Source organism: Podarcis pityusensis, assembly GCF_964106645.2.
Source record: "Podarcis pityusensis genome assembly, chromosome: 1".
NCBI classification, from domain to species: Eukaryota; Metazoa; Chordata; class Lepidosauria; order Squamata; family Lacertidae; genus Podarcis; species Podarcis pityusensis.
This window is the reverse complement of record NC_138028.1, coordinates 111,728,692-111,747,177: the sequence shown is the minus strand read 5'-3', so window position 1 is coordinate 111,747,177 and position 18,486 is coordinate 111,728,692. Positions and strand designations below refer to the sequence as shown.

The window sequence follows — 18,486 nt, the reverse complement described above, 5'->3', positions numbered from 1 at the left end:
CCTCTTTCCCCCACTTTCTAGAGGATCACTGCATTAGGTGCTGCGCTGCAGATCAGAGGAGGCAGAGAGTGCAGTGGTGGGAGACATCAAGCATGGTCAGGTCTTACCAGACTTTGCCAGTGGTGTCATTTTCCCATTAGCAGCCAAGATCACTACACATGAGAGCTTTCACTATTTCTGGCTGTAGTTGTTGTTATAATTAACAATTTTTAAAGTATTCAAGGTGAGATGAGCCAAATGAGATTTATTAGTGCCCTCGGCCACCACCTCGAATGCTGCTGTTTATTCAGGCACGTTTAGAAGGCCTTATCTTTTTACGTATCATTTCTTAGGGGTTTTTGTTTTGCTGCCTATGTTGATCTGCTGAAGACACAATGTTTGCACTTCCCCAGTAACTATTTGCCTTTAAATTTTTTTTAAAAAAAATATTGTCAGCCAACTTCAGTTTGCAAAATAAGGACTGTTTATACTGCTCTCTCTCTCTCTCTCTCTCTCTCTCTCTCTCTCTCTCTCTCTCCCTCTCTCCCTCTTTAAAGTATCTGTTTTTCCCTACCTAAAACTGTAAGTTGGGTTAAAATTCAAGGCAATATTTGGTACCAAAGGACTGATAATGCATGTTTTAATAAACAGTTGGAACAGATTCTCAATCCTTTTGTAATTAACTTGTTGAAAGCAGCTTTTTGAGCTATGAGGTAAACTAGAAAACGTGAGTTTCTAGACTGTGTGGCATCTTTACATTTTTAATCACATGTAGATTACAACTGTAATTGACTTTTTTAAAAAGTCATACATTTTGAAAGCTTATGTGCCTCTCTCTCTCTCTCTCTCTGTCTCTGTGTGTGTGTGTGTACACGCACGTGTCCAGAATGGTACACGCAATACCGTTCTGAATACCTGTCTCAAAAAACATATTCAATCACTGGAAGTTTAATGTTGGATTTTTGAACACAGCTGTCACTGCTGAATACATTAAATCCTGTGTACTGAGCAGTGTTTAGGAATTTAGGAAATAGTTTTGTGTTTATGCTCTAACCTAACTTTTAATCTCTTTCAGGCCTACAGCAGCAGAACTTTTAAAATGCAAATTCTTCCAGAAAGCAAAGGTAAAAATAATTAAGGCCACAAGTAAACTGACCCTGTCTTAATATCAGTTGATTACTTAATTATTTAAAAAATTTTCTTTCTCGGGGCTGCCCGGCCTTAATTATAAGCATGTTTTGCTTTGCAGACTAGAGAATACTTGATTGAAAAACTGCTTACAAAGACACCTGACATAGGACAAAGAGCCAAAAAAGTAAGGATTCTCACAACTTTTATTCCCTAAAGTGTAAGCCTCTTTGTTGGGTTGTGGCAGTAATTGCTTTGGACTGCCGGGGGTCCCAAGTTGGCCTGCAAGGCAGTTTCTCCCCAAACCATGCCCACCTGTCCATTCAGGGTTCAATCCTGCTGGGATCTTCTTCACTTTCAAGTTACTGTGTATCAGCCCTCCAAGGCGCAGTGGCTGTCCACTGTATTTATTTAATGCCGGATATTCAACTGCAGTTGGCAAAACAGAGTCTATAGCTGAGTGGCTTCTGTTGCGTTACTTGACCAAATACATGTTAATATGATTAAAGCCTGGAGCTGATACTGTACTACTCTATTATTCTTAGATATTGAAAGCCAATTTCCTCTCACACAGAGATATAATTTTTTTCCATTACAAATGCATAAGATTTATCTACAATCTATATAGAGAAGCAATATTTCAGGGTGACTTTGGTCTTGTATTTTAGTACTGAAATATACAGCAGAGGGCAGCAGTGCACTTGCAAGTGTTTAATATTGGTTCAGTTGAAAAGGGGGGGGGAAACAATGGCGTTTTCCATTTTTTTAAATGTAGTAATTTGTAGTACCAATATAATTCCATTCATGTTAGGATATTTCTACCCTTTACTTTTTATTTTTTGCCCTTTGCCGACGATTGCACCAGCAACAGTATAGGCTATTTAGTATTTATATAGGAGATTTACAATACACTCAATACGTTTAATGAGCGCTCCACAGTACGGCAGCAAAGCTGTCATTGTATCGGTATGAAAAATAAAGGTTGGGGAGTCACTGCTGTATATTGTTAAGAACCATTCTGATAAAACCAGTCCTTGACTTCTGAGAAAGGGCTGCTCTGAGGGAGAAGGAGGTTCTCTTTGGAAGTAGTGCATGAGTATTTCCAGGAACAATGTGTCAAATGCCCGAGTAGTTTTATGACAGATTTTGGCCTTGCATTGTGGCCTTGATACATGTTTCATTTTTTTGAGGGGGGTGGCATCCTGTGGCCCTCCAGATATTGCTGGACTCCAAACTCCCATCATCACTGACTGTTGGCCATGCTGGCTGGGACTGATCAGAATTGGAGTCCATGCTGGCTAAGGTTGATGGGAGTTGGAGTCCCTGCTGGCTAGGGCAGATGGGAGCTGAGAGTCCAGCATAGGGCCATTAGGGTGTGTTTCACCATTCCCTTCCCAGTTCATATTTACTGTATAGTCTTGCGGCTAGAACGATGTACTACTTAATCGCAGTAGAAAAATAATTTTGAGATGCAGAATAGAGTTCTCTTCATTGCCCACAGTTACTTAGCTCTGTTCTTCAAAGATTTAATCTGTATGGGGTGGCTCTGGGTTTATACACCTAGATTAGGTGTTAAAATTCTGAAATCAGAAATGGTGATTTTATCACCATTGATATAAAACTGAAAGCAAATGAAGAGCAGGAATTGCAGCACATTTGTATGGGTTTATCTTTCCAGTTCCCCTGGTCTTGCATACTTGCTTTAAATGCCTGTGCATGCAATCCTAAATCTGCCATAGTGCTCTTTTGCTGTTGGAGAAAATTTACGGGGACATGATTGTGTTCACCACTAGAGGGGGCACCCAGAACAGATCATTTCAGAGCCTGGTTTGAACACCATATATGTAATCTTATTTTCTTTCCCCTATTCTTCGGAACTTGATGGGAAAACTCGATTCCCTGCATGTTTTCCCTTTCAGGTTCGGCTGTTCCACTCAGACTCTCGGGCTGATTTTATCATGCATTCACAGCAACCTCCGTAAGGCATAAAGCTAGCAAGCGAATAAAGTGGATAAATGGTTAAGGGGCATTTTTATTTTATCTTAATGGGATGAAGGAGAGAGGTTCACCTGCAAACTCCCTGCTGAATGATGCATGCCTTCTTATCTGCATAGCTTGATAATGTCACAGCAATGTATTTGAAGACCTAATTATTATTTTTTTAAAAAAAAAGTGGAGAAAGAAGACTCACAAGGCTTCTGGTTACAAATCTATATTCAGGTATTCACTTAGGCTCCCAAAATACTTGTAGCAGTGCTATACAAAGCACCAGGCTTCCAGATTATGGCTTAATGTAGAACAGGAGGAGGAAGTCCCTGCTGTTAGCCGTTTCTTTTAGATCCCTTATCTTAAAAGATTAACATTGTGAATGAAACTTGCATGTCTTACCCTTGTGGCATCTGACATGTGAATATTTAAGGTGGAAAAGTAGAATACAGTGGTACCTTAGTTGTCGAACAGATTGGCTCCCTAACAAATCGGCTCCTGAACGCTGCAATCCTGAAAGTGAGTGTTCCGGTTTGTGAACATTTTCCAGAAGCCAAATGTCTGACACATCTTCCGACTGAGTGCAGGAAGCTCCTGCAGCCAATCAGAAGCCACGCCTTGGTTTTTGAACCATTTGGGAGTTGGAACGGACTCCCGGAACCGATTAAATTCGCGAACCAAGGTACCACTGTACATATTGCTCATTTTTTTCAGTTAAAGCTTTTTGGGCTTGTTCAATAACCCAGCCCCACACCCCTTTGTAGCTTTGCTAGGTTGCTGCTGTGAATATTGAAAGTTTGTCAGTCAGCTGGTAAAACCTGGTTTTTCCTGATAGTTGGGAAATGTCTGGGAAGGGAGTGGTAAAATGGATGGCTTCCCAGTCAGGCAGGTCTGGAAAGATATGTGCATAAACATTGGGTTGCAAACCAACTCACTTTCCGGGTGACTCAACCCTGGAATGTTTATTTATTTATTTAAATTTATAACCCCCCCCCCCCACTTCCCAAAGGAGCTGGGGCGGTTGGGAAAATCACCTAAAATGACAGAACGATACAATTAAAAGCAAAATAATAACATAACGTTCAAAAACATTAAAACATGCACATTGAGAAACATACTGTATTTACACAACACAGGCTTGGCAGAGATTGATTCAATAACTGCTGAACTGGTGTTACCTTGAGCCAACAGTCCTTGTTCCGAGCGTTTTCATGACAACCACATTTAGAATTGTAGAATTGGAAGGTTGGAAGGGGGTCCCTGAGGGTCATCTAGTCTAACCCCCCATGGCTCTTGGTTTTGTGCTGATTATTGTGTGCCTGCAGCGAATTGCTGGATTTGTTAATCATGGATACTTTTCAGCTGGCTTGGGCCTGATGTTATGGACAGGATTCTTCGATGCAGGAGTGAGATATCCCGCTTGCCCCCTTACCCAACATGGCAAATTCCACCAAATGACACTGCATACCCACCATACATTTAAAGCACATGGCTCCCCCCCAAATAATCCTGTAGTTTGGTAAGGATTCCCCTGGGTCCTGTAGTTCTGTGAGTTGCAAGCTACAGTTTCCATGATTCTTTGCGGGGGAACCATGAGCTTTAAATACATGGTTTGTACATAGCCTGAGTGAAAGGATATTAGTTTCTTCTTATTAAGAGAAGGTGTCCTACCAGAAGCTTTAAAGGAGATTGAGGTGGTGAGACTTTTGCTGAAAATGCCTTCACTAGATCCTATCTAGGCATGTAACTGTATGTAATCAGATTAGTCACCATATCTACCCATTTTGACCAGTATAATCTGCACAGACTGGTTGTGGTTCTCCAAGGTTCTCCAGGGTCTCAAGCTGAGCTATTCACCATCACCTGAAGCCCTTTAACTGGGGCTACCAGAGACATTGGGATGCGGGTGGCGCTGTGGTCTAAACCACTGAGCCTAGGGCTTGCCAATCAGAAGGTCGGCAGTTCGAATCCTTGCGACGGGGTGAGCTCCCGTTGCTCGGTCCCTGCTCCTGCCCACCTAGCAGTTTGAAAGCACATCAAAGTGCAAGTAGATAAATAGGTACCTCTCCAGCGGGAAGGTAAACAGCGTTTCTGTGCACTGCTCTGGTTTCGCCAGAAGCGGCTTAGTCATGCTGGCCACATGACCCGGAAAAGCTGTCTGCAGACAAACGCCGGCTCCCTCGGCCTGTAAAGCGAGATGAGCGCCGCAACCCCAGAGCTGTTCGCGACTGAACTTAACTGTCAGGGGTCCTTTACCTTTACCTTACCAGAGACACTGAACCTGGCACCTTCATACAAGTCTATGCTGTACCCCTGAGTTTCTGGTTGCTCCCCAGCGTGGGGGGGGGGGAATAATTATACTTCATTGGGGGGTTTTGAGGCACATTTTTTCTATTGCTTTTGTTCAATTTTTCATCCCATTCTGTTGTCATGTTTTAGCAAACTTGAAGGTCAATATTGAAGGATATAAATATACTGATTATCATCTTAGTATTAAATTAGTTATTTCAAAGACATTGTGGTTCAGTGTATAGTATAGTGGGCCTAGACTTTGACTGCAGGAGATCAGTGTTCAAATTCTGCCTCCCCTCAGACTTGCTTGTGTGGGCAAGTTACAATCTGTCTGTAAAATGGGGCCATAAAGATATAATTGGCTAGCATAAACAAGGCAAGCGAGGAAATGACTTTTTTTTGTTTCCTTAAACATTTTAGCTTCTTCACTTGCCAACAGGAAAAAAGACCGGTGTTTAAAATCTCAAATTCATTCCCCAAATCAGGATTGCCAAGGATAGTAAAATGGCAATTCATATTTATTCTCTTTTTTATTACTTTCCCTTGCCTATAGCTTTTTACGGCTATTAACAAGCAGTGTGATGTCATCAGCAAAAGTTGAAAGAACCGCTTTTAAAGCACATCTCCTTTCTCTCTATAAATTCTCCTAATTGCCTTAATTAAATGAGATGATATTCATTTTTTATAAACATCTTTTATGGTAATTAAACGTATTTAATTATAACTGAACAAATGAATATTTGATGAGTTGCTTGTAGTGCGACAATGGTTCCAATTTGCGTATACTTTAAATTGAGTTGCAGTGGCTTAAAACTGAATGAACCATGTTTCATAATCCAAAACTGCTTTTAAATCATGGAGTATTGTCAAATAATCACATTTTTCGAACCTTAACAACTAAAAATGAAATTTCTATACTAGCGGTACTGAGCAGCTATTTCAGAGTTGACAATATACATCCTTTTAATGGGGATCGAAAAATCCTAGTTGTCCAGATTTTTTGTTTTTAATGGGAAAGGTAATTTTAGCTCCTATCAGTTTTTGATTCTGGTCCAAAGATGTTTAGAACTTCTTTTTTTGTATTCATAGCTACTAAATTTGGGGAAAGCAATGTGTAGAACCATTGTTTACATCTATCTGGATTGTTACTTAAGAGTGAGACGCCTGTACAGTACAGTGGTTCCTCGGGTTAAGAACTTAATTCGTTCTGGTGGTCCGTTCTTAACCTGAAACTGTTCTTAACCTGAGGTACCACTTTAGCTAATGGGGCCTCCCGCTGCCGCCGCACGATTTTTGTTCTCATCCTGAAGCAAAGTTCTTAACCTTAGGTACTATTTCTGGGTTAGCGGAGTCTGTAACCTGAAGCGTCTGTAACCCGAGGCACCACTGTGCTCATATCTTAGCCTGAATTTAGCATCTCCACAATCCGTTACTGAACTGAGGCATCATATATGCACCAAATTCAGAGGGTGACTCCCCCTCCCTTCCTATGAGGAACGTAAGGAAGGACAAAGGTATTGTATACAAATACTGCAATGGAAGTGAAGAAAGGCTTGCCAAAGACGACATTCTCCAACTTGCTCGTGAATTGCATCCAAGGCTGAAAAGAGCCCATACAGTTAGACCGAGAGCTTGCGAAACAAACGTGTCTTGTTCATTCCTGGCGGTTTGCAACGCCTGCTGTCATTTGAGACAGTCCGTGACGGGCTACCTAATCCTAAAGGTGACCTTCGGGATATTAGATGCACCTTCAGGTGACACTAGCTGCAGTTGTACTGCCTGCTCCGAATTAATGTCTTCTCTTTTCTCGTTAGCACAGGACTAAGCTACAATGAGTTCTTAGAAATGACCTTTGTTAGAAGATTTCTGGCACCTTCTGACACAAATCGCTTGAGTAGTAGCCAGAAAAAGGGAAGAGAGAAAAAAAGCACAAACACATTGAACCTCAGTAGAAGCTTGTGCGGGTGGCTTGCTTTTTTGCCATTTCTGTCATTGTGGTGTTGGTGGTGGTGTGTGTGTTTGTGTGTGCCTACCCTCTAATTTGTCCTGCATTCTCATGTTCCAGCTGACGTTCGTATTGTCTCCTTCCACAGCTGTGGCAGTGTTGGCAGCAGCTTGCGAATTTCTCCCTCCTTCCCTGCGTGAACAGCTTTCTGTTGCACATTACCATGTGCTGAAGTGCTGTTGTGTTACCTACATTTTAAATGTCAGCCGCTCTTATTCATTCTTTTTTATCACCTGCATGTTTGTCTGATTCATGTGCGCTGTGCCCTCTATATGTGTTAATTTGTCTTTCTGAGAGTGAAGGTTCCTTTTTGTTTTCTTTATGAAAGTTACAAATAAGTTTGCCTTTCCTGCTGGAAGGAAAGCTTTTGTTGCAGGGAGATAATAGGACCCAAATTAGAAGCTCTTTTTTATTATTATTATTTTCCTCCTCCATCTGCCAAAGCAGTGCTAATTGTGGCACATGGTATGATGCAACTTGTGCTATTTCCAGTCCCCAAATTCCCTAAAATTCTTGATACTGGCACCCAGTTGTGCAGTGCCCTTTTCTCTCAAGTGCTGACCTTGGTGGGTTTTTGGCACCAGCTGAAAACTTATTTATTCACCCATATCTTGAATATTTATTGCTGAAGGTGAGTCCTGCCGTTGCTAGACATGCTGATTTCCCCCCTTGCTGTCTAAGGGGATAGTAGTTTGTGGTTTATAATGTGGTCTTATTACAGCGGTTCCTCGGGTTAAGTACTTAATTCGTTCCGGAGGTCCGTACTTAACCTGAAACTATTCTTAACCTGAGGTACCACTTTAGCTAATGGGGCCTCCCGCTGCCGCCGCACCACCGGAGCCCGATTTCTGTTCTCATCCTGAAGCAAAGTTCTTAACCTGAAGCACAATTTCTGGGTTAGAGGAGTCTGTAACCTGAAGCGTATGTAACCTGAAGCGTATGTAACCTGAGGTACCACTGTACTTAGAAAATGTATTTGATGGGGGGCGGGGTTCTCCAAGTGATATAAAACTAAATTACTATGTTTTATGCATTGGGGACGAGATTCAATGAATGAGTCCTGGCAGTGGAAACCCTGTGCATAGACTTCCATGTGTGCAGTGGGGCTTTCCCCACTATCTCCTGCTTTGTGCCCCTTAAATTCGCTCTGGGGAGGAGCTGGGAGAAGACACAGGAGCAGTGCATGGAGGAAGGAGAGCAGGATCATCCCTTCCGGCAAGCCAAAATGTCTGTCCTGACAGAAAAATTGATGTAGCACCATGTTGAACTCCTCCCTCTGTACCCTGCTCTAGGATTGTATTTAATGAACAGTGGGCTAGCAGTGCCTCAAATGGAAAAAAGTGAATAAAACAAAAGAAAAGATGGCAACTTCCCAAGTGTGGTTCCACAGTTCATACTAGAGCATCAACACCAAACCCATAATGGATCTTGCCCTAATCCCCTTTCCTCCACCTCCCAGCAGCCACTGGTGCCTTCTGCCTCACTCTGTGGCAGCTATTACTAGCTATTACATCGCCCGGGACCAGCTTGAGGGCCACAGCATGATAGCGCCTTCACCTGGCAGTATATCGCAGGTGGGGCTTGCCTGCACCGGACTCCCTCCAGTGCCCAGAGCATGGAGGGAGCAGCAAGATGCATCGCCCTGCGAGGCACCGGAGTGAAACCGCTGCCACTCTCACCAAGGGAGCTGAGGCAGTTTCACCCCAACGTCTCACGGGCCTGGGGCCAACGCTGCTCGTTCCTCCCTCCACTTTTTGACATTCTGATGTATCACTGTACGGTCATAGGTAAAGGTAAAGGGACACCTGACCATTTGGTCCAGTCGTGACCGACTCTGGGGTTGCAGCGCTCATCTCGCTTTATTGGCCGAGGGAGCCAGCGTACAGCTTCCGGGTCGTGTGGCCAGCATGACTAAGCCGCTTCTGGCAAACCAGAGCAGCGCACGGAAACGCCGTTCACCTTCCCGCAGGAGCGGTACCTATTTATCTACTTGCACTTTGATGTGCTTTTGAACTGCTAGGTTGGCAGGAGCTGGGACCAAGCAACAGGAGCTCACGCAGTTGCGGGGATTCGAACCACCGACCTTCGGATCGGCAGGTCCTAGGCTCTGTGGTTTAACCTACAGTGCCACCCGTGTCCCTCTGTACAGTCATACCTCAGGATAAGTACGCTTCAGGATAAGTATTTTTGGGTTGCGCTCTGCGGAGACCCAGAAGTAATGGAGCGCATTACTTCCGGGTTTCGCCTCTCATGCATGCGCATACGGTCAAAATGACGTCATGTGCAGAAGCAGCAAAACGCTACCTACGCAGACGCGCTGTCGCATCTTACATTCTGTTCAGGATGCGAACAGGGCTCCGAAACGGATCCTGTTTGCACCCCGAGGTACCACTGTATCATGATGTTTGGTATCACGATGTTGAAAAGCTTGACATCGCCCAGTCCTAGTGTCCATAACACCTTTTACTTAGGTTTTTCTTGGGAGACCATCCAAGTTATATATCTGATTAATTCTTGATGGTTGTTCTTTAGCTACCTTGCCAAGTTTGTTAAAAAAAGGGGGGGGGGGAGAAAGGCAGTAAACCCTGAAATAAAGTTCCTGTTTATAATCCTGGAAATTAAGATGAGGGCACTCATTTCCTTATCCCGCCATTTTCATGAATACTTTGAGCCTTGCCGTTTTGTCTGCTGTGCTTTATTCTTCGCCCCCTGCTCCCTTCCTGTGTCTCAGTAAACCTTGGGCAATGTGAACTAATTTAATTTTAATAATTATGTCCTGGTGCATCTGCTCATTTACTGAGCATTGCTCTTAGTCATCATGTGATTTCTGAGAATAAGAAGCGTCAAGCAGCCTGGCAACATATTACTGTATTTTGATCAAGCAGGCTGAGGCATAACACACAATCAACTAGGAGGATACTGGAAATGTACTATAGCATCAGAAGGCCTCTTGACTTTAAATTCTGATGTGTGGCTTACATTATATTGGTATGCTTGATTGCCAGGCATATGTCCTGTCAGCAGTACATTTCTTAATAGGAATGAATCCATTTTAAATATTACATGTCATATGCACCTATTCATTTATAATGATAGAAACTTGACCAGCAAGGTCAGAACGCTATGGAAAAGCCTTTTTATCACTCTCTTGTGTTGCCGGTGGTATTCTGCCTTCACTCTTCCTTTTATAATGAATCTGTTAGAGATACAAATGCTAATGTGGAAAAAGGGAGGCGAACAGAAAAAAGCAGCTTGGAATTTTGTTTCTGCCTATACGTTTAATATGTGCACAATCCCAAGGACACTTTGAAATGTTTCATCTTGAATCTTGTGTGTGCGAGAAGAATTCTGTGTGCTTAATTCCTTCACACACACTCGCAGCAAGGAAGGTTAGGGGAAGGGATTAAGGGCCACATACTATAAATTAATTATTCTACTTAAACTTTTTTTGTTTTTCCTTTTTAAGAAAAGCAGTTTAAGAGCCAAAGAATTCCAAGTCTGTTTCAGGACCTTGGTGTGTTGGGGTGACAGTCTTCCTGATAAGAATCCTCTACTGTGGGTGTGAATGACATATTTGAAAGGGGGGGGGGCATTTTCATTGGGACCATGGTGCAGAGTTAAAGGGTTAACCCGTGCACCATAGTCAAAATCTGGTTTTGGCTCCCCTCCGTGTTTAAACATTAAACATTTAAAGATCTGCAAATATGACGATGCATTTAGCGTATCATCCAATTTGCCTCTAGTTGGAAACCACAGTTTTGACCTGTACTGAGATTCTGGTGGCTCAGACATCTGTCCTGGAAACAGAAGCTGACAGGTTCATCAGCTTTGGGGGTGGGATGGGGAGAAAGATAATGGGCCAGAGTGGGAGGAGGTTGGCGCCTTCTCTTTTTCTTGCATTGTGCGATGGAGCTGCTTTCTACAGAAAATCCCACAGTACGGATATTTTTCTCTCAGGATAACATTGCAGTTTTATTTCACCTACCTGGAACCAACAAGCACCCTCAACCTGCAAGTCCTCAGCTTTTGCAGACCAATCTGTACAGGCATTTGGAGACCTGCATTTTAATTTTACACCATAGATTTTGTACAGTGGTAGTTTTGCTGCTGTGACCTGCCCTTAGGTCAGGCTGTGACCCCAAAGCAGAAAATCAGTGCCCGCTATGCCATGTCTTTGGTGTGATACCTGAAGGCTACCGGCATCCTTTTCTGGAATTGGGTCCTGTGTGACTTCCTAAGCCAGCCAGGCAATCGACCTGCATGAGCAATAATTGTTCTGCAGGATTGCTCTTCAATACGGAGGCTGAGACTGCTACCCTTATATTTGTCTGGAAAGTCTAAACTCTGTGATGGGGAAAAAAGAACCTTCTGGTATAGGAATCTTCTTATCCTCTCAGTGGGGAAGATAGGAAGAGGGCCAAATCAGTTGGACAAAATGGCCGCTTTGTGAAATGTGTCTCCATATTCTTGCACCCAGTGCAAGTGAATGTCAATGTCCCACTGTTGTAACCTGATTGTAAAAGCCTGGATTTTCACCTGCACTTACTGGCATTTCTAAAGTAGTGATTGTGAGAGTCCTAATAGTTTGGGAATTTTAAAATATCGACCAGCCTTACATAAAAAAACCACAATACTGGACTGTACAGATTCTGCTAAAAAACAACAACACCCTATTACCCTGCTTTCCCACAAATGCAGGCCTTTAAAAGCATGAGCCTGCGTTACAAAAATGCTTCCCATGTTGTCTTTTCTTAATAAAACTCATTCGATTCACTATTTTTTCCCTTTGCGAAGTACACTTGCCTTGTACTTTTTCAATTATTCAGCTAAGAGCAAGAGAAAGCAAACTGATCAAGGGAATGCAGACTGACTCTGTGGCGATAGGTGGACCTCACACAGAGCGAGGCTGTTTGTGCGAAACAGTAAGAAAGCTTCTGGAACGAAGTAAAAACACTCTGCAGTGTATACTGACCATGCATGGGGGTTTTTGTTGTTGTTTTGAATGGCCAGTCTGTCAATGGGCACATGATACAAATGAGCACCTGAGACTCTTAATCTTGGGGTCATGGGTTCGAGGGCCACATTGGGCAAAAGATTCCTGCATTGCGGGGGGTTGAACAAGATGACCTTCACGGTCCTGTCCAAATCTACAATTCTATAATTCTGTGATACAAATGAGCACCATCTCATCTTGCAGGACAGCTCCTACTACCACCCAGGCCTGTGGTTATTTTCAAGCTTGCTATTCACCATTTACTGTTACGGAGACGAGTGTGTTCAAATTTGGTTCTTCTTCTTGAATTGTTAATATGTTCTATAGGGGTATTATTTCTTGATGATCTCTACCATATTCTTAAAAGCCAGGCATCGTGGTTGAGTACACTGTATGAAATTACACTTTGATAGAGGTTATTCTACTAATAATTTTGTAAACCTTTGAGAGCCTGAGGGGAAACCATTCTTTTTAAAATTATTATCATTTATTGAACGTATGATTTTAAAAATTAATATACTGCCCTTCATTCAAGGATCACAGGGTGGCTTGCAGTTACTGTTGTGAGGTATGTATATTAAAAATAAATGCTTTAATGTTATGTGATGACCAAAGTATGTTTAAAAAAAATGGCCAAGAGGACTTCAGAAAGAAAACGTTGCAGTGTTGTTGCTTTTATATATAAGTGGTATAATGTTTTGTTTTTGTTAGGTTAGAAGAGTACCAGGTTCCAGTGGCCACCTCCACAAGACGGAAGATGGAGATTGGGAATGGAGCGATGATGAAATGGATGAGAAGAGTGAAGAAGGCAAAGCTGCATTTTCCCAAGAAAAGGTGACTTTTGGAAACTGCCCACTGTTACACACTTACGTGGAACTTGGACCTTTTGCTCATCTTCTGAGGCCCTTCTCCATGTGTCCTCTCCAAGGGATTGTGGAAAGGGTGATGACATGAGAATGGGCCTTCTCAGTGGTGGTTCTTGTTCTATGCAATGCTCTCCCAAAGGAGACACACCTGATGCCATCACTATCTGATTTTATATGCGATCCAAAAATATTTTTATTCACCCAGGCCTTTGGACTTTTAATATCTCCTGCATATCTTTTAGTGAGTTTGGGTTGAGTTGGCTCTGTTCTTCTATATATATTATTAGTGAACATTTTAGGTTATTTTTTTTCTCCTGTTTTTATTCATTTTTAATGCTTGTTTCTGTGAGTTGCTTTGGGTTCACCTTTCTGGAAAAAAGACCAATAAATACACATATAAATAATTATTATTTTGGCACTTAAAAGCATGCAACAAGTAACTCTGGATGCTTCTCTTCTAGTCCCGAAGAGTAAAAGAGGAGGAGGATGCTGAGGTAAATAACTGTGCTCTTATCTCTTATGTTCTGAATAGGTGAATGGTCCTTTTTATATTTTTGTCTGTGATCACGCTAGGCATTGTTGGCATCTTAAAATATGAAGCTTTAGGTTTGTATTGTCCTCAGAATAGATAATATATGGGTGAGGTGTAGATTTCAGCTAAAAACCATCAGCATTTATTAAACTATTTTGAAAAGGCACCACAGCAGATAAAGAATTTGGAGCATAACCTCACGCTCTAACCAACTGAGCTATCCACATAATTATACACCTCTAGAGCTTTTGCGGTTGCATTTTAAAGAAGGTTTTACTTACTTAAATTCCGCATGTCGCCAAAGTGGTTTGCAATCTGTCCAATTAAAACCTATCGACTCAATACAAAGCCCTTTTAAAAAAAAAAGTCGCTCGGTACTAAATAAAGGAGCAAGGGAGAGCAAGTGCCTACCTAAAATGATAGGTTTTATTTGCCACTAGTACCTGAAATGCACTGTGTCAAAGGAATTCCACACAACTAGCGTAGCTGCAGAAAGGAATAGGTGGAAAACTGTACAGAAGTTTAAGACTATAAGGAGCTCTCCTTATAGTCTTAAGGAACCCAGGATAGTTTAGGTCCATCTATGTGAGTCTCTTTTTCTGGCAATGGTCAACGAGATGCTACTGTTGTTGTTCCTCAGCAACTAATACTTAGAGCTTGACTGCCTCTGAACCTGTAGGATGCATCAAGCTATGATGAGTAACTAGACTTCTTCCAGGAATCTGTCTTAATTCGCTTTAAAAGCTGCCTGGGCTGGTGTCCACCACCTCTTGTGGCGAGTTTGTTGTGTGAAGTACTTTGCTTTTGTCTGTTCTGATTAGTCTGTTGGTTCCATTGGACGACCCTACGTTCAAGCAGTGGTGTGAAATTCCATGCAGGTGCTTAGGTTATAGTAATTGCAGACAGTGTTGTCCTTCCATTCACAGCAGGCTCTTTGATCCAGCAGAAGCTTCCATGAGTAGAGCAGGAAAGGAGGGAATGTGCACTGATTTCCTCCCTTCTGCTGTGTCTCTCCCAAATCTGCCCCACAACAGTTTGAGAGGTGGCACAGAGGTCTGGAGCTGCAGGACAAAGGGAGCATTTGAGATTCACTTCCCTCTCTGTTCTGCTTATAGAAGCTTCTGCTGTTGCGTTGAGCCTTCTTTGAATGGGAGGGCAGCATGTTCTCCGTTCCTTTAAATTCTTCCTTGAACTTGTGCAATGTTGGGATACAAAAACAAGCAAATGAAATTCACCATGCTTTCTTTTAAACAGATTTCCATGAATTCCAGCAATATCCCCGATCAAATACAGAATCTATCTATTAAAGGTTCTGAGGTACGACCACTATTAACATTACTTACGGTTTGGGTTGATGGGGTGGATTTTATGAGGTGTTTTGCACAATCAAACTAGCATGGGGTGTACGAGAGAGCACTGAGTAAGCAGCCTAAGGCTGGGTTTGGCATTCAGTGAAGTGGTTTCATGATAGCTCTCCACAACGCCAGTTTTCAACTTGCTACAGGTTTACTGTGCTACCAACTAGATTAGAAGTTATGCCATAACACATATTTTTTACAATGCGCCACAGTGATTGGTCCACATACTAACTGCAAAGTTAGCTAAATGTATTGGCCTTAAGCAAAATGGGCATTTGTGGTGAGAGGAGTTGAAATTGTGCCCCTGTCCAGAGTCTTCCTTCCTTCCTCTCCCTGTTCTCAGTTAGCCACAGTGATTCTTCGTTTAGAGGCCCTTAACCTCATATTTGGGACGCGGGTCCCGCTGTGGGTTAAACCACAGAGCCTAGGACTTGCCGATCAGAAGGTCGGCGGTTCGAATCCCCTTGACGGGGTGAGCTCCCGTTGATTGGTCCTTGCTCCTGCCAACCTAGCAGTTCGAAAGCATGTCAAAATGCAAGTAGATAAATAGGAAGGAAGGTAAACGGCGTTTCCGTGCACTGCTCTGGTTCACCAGAAGCAGCTTAGTCATGCTGGCTACATGACCCGGAAGCTGTACACCGGCTCCCTTGGCCAATAAAGCTAGATGAGCGCCACAACCCCAGAGTCAGTCACGACTGGACCTAATGGTCAGGGGTCCCTTTACCTTTACCTAACCTCATATTTTATGTGTTGGACATATAAACAAAATGCACATTACCTGGTTTCTTACTAAATTCAATTCTACGTTAAACCAGGGGGTGGCATAGTTAATACAATGGTTTAAGCTGTGCCCTCTTAAGTGCAGGTTTGCAGTTTATTGGATTAATCTGGGAAATAGATTTAAGGTGAGTGCTCTGTTATTGTCTTGTATCCATTTTAAAGTTTGTTTTTGTAAGGTTAATTGTTTCTTCTGAAAGAGTGTGTACTACTTTCTCTCTCTCTCTCTCTCTCTCTCTCTCTCTCTCTCGTTGGAACTTAGACTCGGCCTGCTGTTAGTAATGAATTTGGTGAAGTTCCATGTGCTGTGAATCTTGTTTTAAGACTAAGGTAAGACGTTTCATCTATTTGCCTTCATAGACTTGGTGGGGTGGGGGGGTCAGTGTTGTTAACTTTAATAACATTAGCAGAAACTAAGTGTTCACATAATCCTTTCTCAGTATGACCAATATGAATGGCATTCCCATGACTAATTGCTCTCTTTTAATTGCTTACTAAAAGAGAAGGGGTGGGGGTGGGGAGAGAAATAACTGAATATGACTGTAGCTCCAGGCTAAGGGTACCCTTCATTAAGTATTTTCTCTCCCCCCCCCCCCGCCTGCCTTTTTCATTCCATTGCAGGATCACAGTGAGAGATTTTTAATGAGTTTCTTTCACACTTCAGCAGTCAACCTCTGACGGAAATAAACCATGGCTGTATTACAACTCGCCTGCTCAGAACATTTTTACTGGGCAGGTTTGATCTGCAGCTGCAGGGGAAAAAATGACTGATATATTTTCAAAGAACATTTAGCCTTTTAGGAAATGATACAAATATGGTGTCAGGCTTTATAGTTTTTTTGGCAGTAGACAAAAGTTGATTTCCATTTTAAGAAAATGAGTCTGTAGTCTATTAATTGCTTCTTAACGAGCAAGTTTTTCAGAGGCCTAATTAATTTCCACAAAACTAGCTTAACATGCTTTTCATGTAGACCTAACCTAGTTTTTCTCTTTAGCTAACCTAAAATAACTTTGGAAACTGAAACTTCTTTCGTGTTGATCTACGTCTTAGTCCTTCTGTCAATGGAAGGAAGTGGTTATTTCTAATGTACTGTGGGAAGATTGAGTACTCTTCTCTTAGCTGTAGCAATGAGATTAATCAATGATACATAAGAGCTCACTACCACCCATCCTCTTTGCATGTACAAAGATCTTTCCTCTAGTTTCTCATGTGATGTGGTCCTCTGCAAGTTTTCTGGAACCAGCCCAGTGGGTGGTTGCTAAGATAAGGACTTCTTTTGCATTTCCCATGTACTCTGTGAAGGAAGGTATTTGACATGTATTTTGACATGTATGACGTGAACTCCCCAGTTTGTCAATAATGCAAAAAAAGGGGGAAAAGAGAATTTAAAAATGGAAGCAAAAGTCACTGGGGCTTTCTCTTCCTAGTCAACCTTGCGCTCCCACGCCCTGGGAGATAGGGAAAATGCTGCAAGTTCATGTGCTCACTTCCTCCTGACCTAAATTATCTTCCCCCGATCTCAACAGTTCATCGCATTTTAAAATATCTCCTGTAGTGTGCCTATCCTGATGTCATGATGAAAAAACTTCCATTAGACATTCTAATTATGCACCATAAATGTAGGGCAGAATCCATTGTAGCTCTATGTCTCTTCTTTGTCAGTGGAAGAATTTCTCCTTGCTCAATGGAATATTGCCCTTGTTTTGTCCCCTCCCGTGTCCCCTGAAACATTTTCTCAGGGTTCCCTTAGCTCTTTGGAGCAAATTTGAGGAGGTTGTGGCAGGAGGAGAGGGGGAGGAAGTCCCATTGTGCAAGTGAAAATCCTTGTGCTGATGGGACACAGTAGTATACGTTATACAAAATGTACTCCTCTTGATTATAAAACAAAAATAAGCAGTTCTGTGTATGCTTACCTGGGAGTAAGAACCGTTAGATATAGAGAAACTTGATTCTGAGTAAACCTGCCTAAGATAGCTTTGTTAGTCTCTTTATTTACTCTTTTCCTCTGCCTCCATAGCAATAGTATTTTAGCAGTGCTCGAAAGAGATTTAATTTTATTGTAACTCCTTTTGTGACTATTACAGATTGTGAGACTCTGTAGAACTCTGCGTGCATTCATCTTGTAGAGGGAAAGGGCAGGCAATATTTCTATTCCTGCCAAATTTACAACGGCAGTCCAAGATAAGGAGTTTTATTTTTGCTTTTTCACATGTTAATGGAAAGTGCTATGGCCAGTGTAGGAATGGCACAACCTGTTTTTGCTATTCATAGATGGGGGTTTGGTGGGATTTTTTTCCTCCTCGTCTTTTTTAAAGCCTTTGCCGTAAAACTATTTGCCATTAACAAAAGCTGTGAGAGCACAATAAGCTATAGCTATTCTATAAATTGTATTCAGTCTATCTGTTGCTTTCATCAGCCCTTTCTGCGTGGAGAAAAGCACTTATATTTTGTACCCTCACAAGCCCAATCTCTTGGTTTTATATGGTTTGCTTTGTAAGGCGCTGCATTGAGTTGCTATTAATACGACTTCAGGCAGCTAAAATCTAGGGTTTTTGGCTTTGCCCATCTC

The 18,486-nt window shown here is 42.2% G+C and overlaps 1 protein-coding gene across 4 annotated transcripts in view; it reads left to right on the top strand.

The window, feature by feature from the left end:
* Positions 1 to 18,486, top strand: part of STK39 (serine/threonine kinase 39) — a 116,645-nt gene that overhangs the window by 67,628 nt on the left and 30,531 nt on the right. For all 4 annotated transcript variants that reach the window (XM_080971304.1, XM_080971301.1, XM_080971303.1 and 1 more), the window contains exons 9-14: positions 1,055 to 1,103; positions 1,229 to 1,294; positions 13,095 to 13,217; positions 13,711 to 13,743; positions 15,036 to 15,098; positions 16,179 to 16,246. In XM_080971304.1, coding sequence (XP_080827430.1) covers positions 1,055 to 1,103; positions 1,229 to 1,294; positions 13,095 to 13,217; positions 13,711 to 13,743; positions 15,036 to 15,098; positions 16,179 to 16,246 — 402 coding nt within the window. The remainder of the gene's footprint in view (positions 1 to 1,054; positions 1,104 to 1,228; positions 1,295 to 13,094; positions 13,218 to 13,710; positions 13,744 to 15,035; positions 15,099 to 16,178; positions 16,247 to 18,486) is intronic.